We start from the raw sequence: 2,820 nt of genomic DNA, 5'->3' as shown, positions 1-2,820 counted from the left end.
TTAAGGCATGCAAATGCTCCTTTACTGACTTTTACTAAAGATATAAGGTCGGATACATCATGTTTAGCTAGTTCCTCGGATATTGATAACCAAAACCAAGTGTACAATACATGTACTAGTGAGAAGGAAAATAATGTAGATATGGAGTATCAGTTTCAGAGAAAGCGTATGCGAGAGGACAAACAACATGTTGAGGATTCCACAAATCAGGCAAACCAGCATTTTTTATCGGCACGTCCTGGCAGCCAGGACTGTCGGGACCAATGATTATTTTGAGTTGGAACTGCCGGGGATTAGGCAGCCCGAGTGCAGTTCCAAATCTTCAAAACCTGGCACGGGGACATAAACCAGACATTCTTTTCTTATCTGAAACATTGGCTAATACTCGAAGCATGGAAAATATTCGGGTCATGTTGGGATATGATTTATGCTTAGCAGTTGATGTGGAAGGAAGGAGCGGTGGGCTGGCAGTGTTTTGGAAAAATGGTACTAATTGTCGTGTGTTAAATTACTCTCGAAATTTCATTAATTTGACTGTGGAGGATAGAGAAGCTGGTGATTGGAGATTAACTTGTTATTATGGCTTTCCTGAACGTGCTCGTCGTCGTGATGCTTGGGATTTTCTTCGGGAGCTGCGGGATATGTCATCTCTTCCGTGGTGTATCATTGGGGACTTTAATGACTTGTTGTCTCAACAAGACAAAGCTGGTATTCATCCTCATCCTAATTGGTTGTGTATGGGTTTTCGTGAAGCGGTTGATGATTGTGCCTTATCCGCTATTAAATTGCATGGTCACCCATTTACATGGATCAAAAGTCCGGGTACCAATCGAGTGCTGGAAGAACGATTAGATATGGCTATGGGAAACTCTGAATGGTTGCAACGTTTTCCAGAAGTCAAACTTACAAACTTGCTTACTTCTCACTCAGATCACACTCCAATACTGCTTGATACTATCCCTTCGGTTCGTCAGAGGTATAATTATTCTTTTAAATTTGAAAATTGTTGTCTCTTAGAGGACGATATTGAGGAGGTGGTGGTGGATGGATGGGGTTGTACTAGGGGGTTGGAGCTCGGTGATAGAGTTGTGAATTGTTCTACGAAGTTGCAAAGTTGGGGTAGGAGGAAGAGAGTTCAGTTTAAGGAAGAAATTGACCAATGTGTTCGTATTTTAGAGGATCTCCGTGCCCAGCCGAATGGTATGATGCGTACACAATATGTCGCAACCCGTGAGAAGCATGCTCGACTACTTGTACAGGAGGAGGCATTTTGGAAGCAAAGAGCGAAAATGCACTGGTTGAAGGAAGGGGACATGAATACTAAGTTCTTTCATACATCAGCGATAGCTCGTGGCAAAGTGAAGAAGGTTAGTAAGCTTCGCACGGATGATGGGAGGACGGCTACGTAGCAAGAGGATATGTGTAATGTGGCACAAAGTTATTTTGAGCAATTATTTTCTGCGAATGCGGGAGTCCACGAACCGGTGCTAGATTTGATGAGTCAGTGTGTTTCGATGGATGATAATGCAATGCTTACAACACCTATTACAAAGGAAGAATTGCGTCAAGCCCTTTTTCAGATGCAACAAGACAAGTCCCCAGGTCTAGATGGTTTTAACCCGGCATTTTATCAGAGATTTTGGCATGTGTGTGGTGATGATATTTTTCAGGCAGTGGTTTCTTGGTTGGATCGGGGTTACTTTCCTACAAACCTTACAGAAACAAATATTTGTTTGATCCCGAAGTGCGAAGACCCGGATAATATGAAGGATCTTAGGCCTATATCTCTTTGTAATGTTTTGTATAAGATGGTGTTGAAGTTGCTCGCTAATCGACTGAAACGTTGTTTAGATAAATGTGTGTCAGAGGAGCAGTCAGCATTTGTCGAGGGTCGTTCCATACTGGATACCGCATTAATAGCTACCGAGATAATCCACTCAATGAAGAGGAAGACGAAAGGATGGCGGGGGGAATTGGCTCTCAAGATTGATATTAGAAAGGCTTAAGATAGAGTGGATTGGGGGTTTCTTTGTGGCGTGCTTATGCGAATGAGGTTCGGTGAGAAATGGATCCAGTGGATGATGATGTGTGTTAGTTCTGTTACGTATTCGATGCTTATGAACTTTGACAGGGTGGGGCCTATTGTACCCGGCTGAGGGTTGCGCCAGGGTGACCCATTATCACCATATTTATTCATATTGGTGGCCGAGGGCCTCTCAACTCTAATACATAAGGCAGTTAATAGAGGTGATATTCATGGGGTACAAGTATGTCGCGGTGCACCAGTGGTGTCCCATCTGTTGTTTGCAGATGATTGTTTCTTGTTTTGCAGGGCCAATGTGGTGGAAGCACAACATTTACTCACTATTCTTAAAACTTATGAGGCAGCATCTGGACAAGAAATTAACTTATCAAAATCTGAGGTGTTCTTCAGTCATAATATGAGTGGGGCGGCACAAGAGGATTTGTCACGCATTATTGGTGTCCGGCATGTGATGGGTACTGGAAAGTATTTGGGATTACCTTCGATGATTGGTAGAGATAAGCGGTCCGTTTTTTCTTTTATCAAGGATCGTATCTGGAAACGAATAAATGTGTGGAGGGGACGAGCATTATCAAAGGCGGGTAAGGAGGTTATGATCAAGTCTGTGTTACAATCTATTCCTTCATACATAATGAGTATTTATCTTCTGTCGAGTTCAGTTATAGATGATATTGAGAAGATGATCAATGCGTTTTGGTGGGGAGGAAGGAGTAACAACCAAGGGATTAAATGGATGGCATGGGAACGTTTGGCATGCCCCAAAGAGTTTGGTGGAA

At 42.8% G+C, this 2,820-nt stretch overlaps 1 protein-coding gene across 1 annotated transcript; it reads left to right on the top strand.

Moving 5' to 3' along the window:
* The first annotated feature begins 263 nt into the window (after positions 1–263).
* Positions 264–1,409, top strand: LOC146904156 (uncharacterized). The gene has a single exon (XM_085728238.1). The coding sequence runs from the start codon at positions 264–266 to the stop codon at positions 1,407–1,409; it is 1,146 nt and encodes a 381-aa protein (XP_085584364.1).
* The last annotated feature ends 1,411 nt before the right edge of the window (positions 1,410–2,820 follow it).

This window comes from Medicago sativa, chromosome 7 (assembly GCF_051527215.1).
Source record: "Medicago sativa cultivar Bolivia chromosome 7, Bolivia_mono, whole genome shotgun sequence".
NCBI lineage: Eukaryota > Viridiplantae > Streptophyta > Magnoliopsida > Fabales > Fabaceae > Medicago > Medicago sativa.
This window is presented reverse-complemented; position numbering and strand designations above follow the sequence as displayed.

Coding starts and splice junctions, on each gene's coding strand:
- LOC146904156 (XM_085728238.1), top strand. CDS start 264: ATGATTATTTTGAGTTGGAACTGCCGGGGATTAGGCAGCCCGAGTGCA.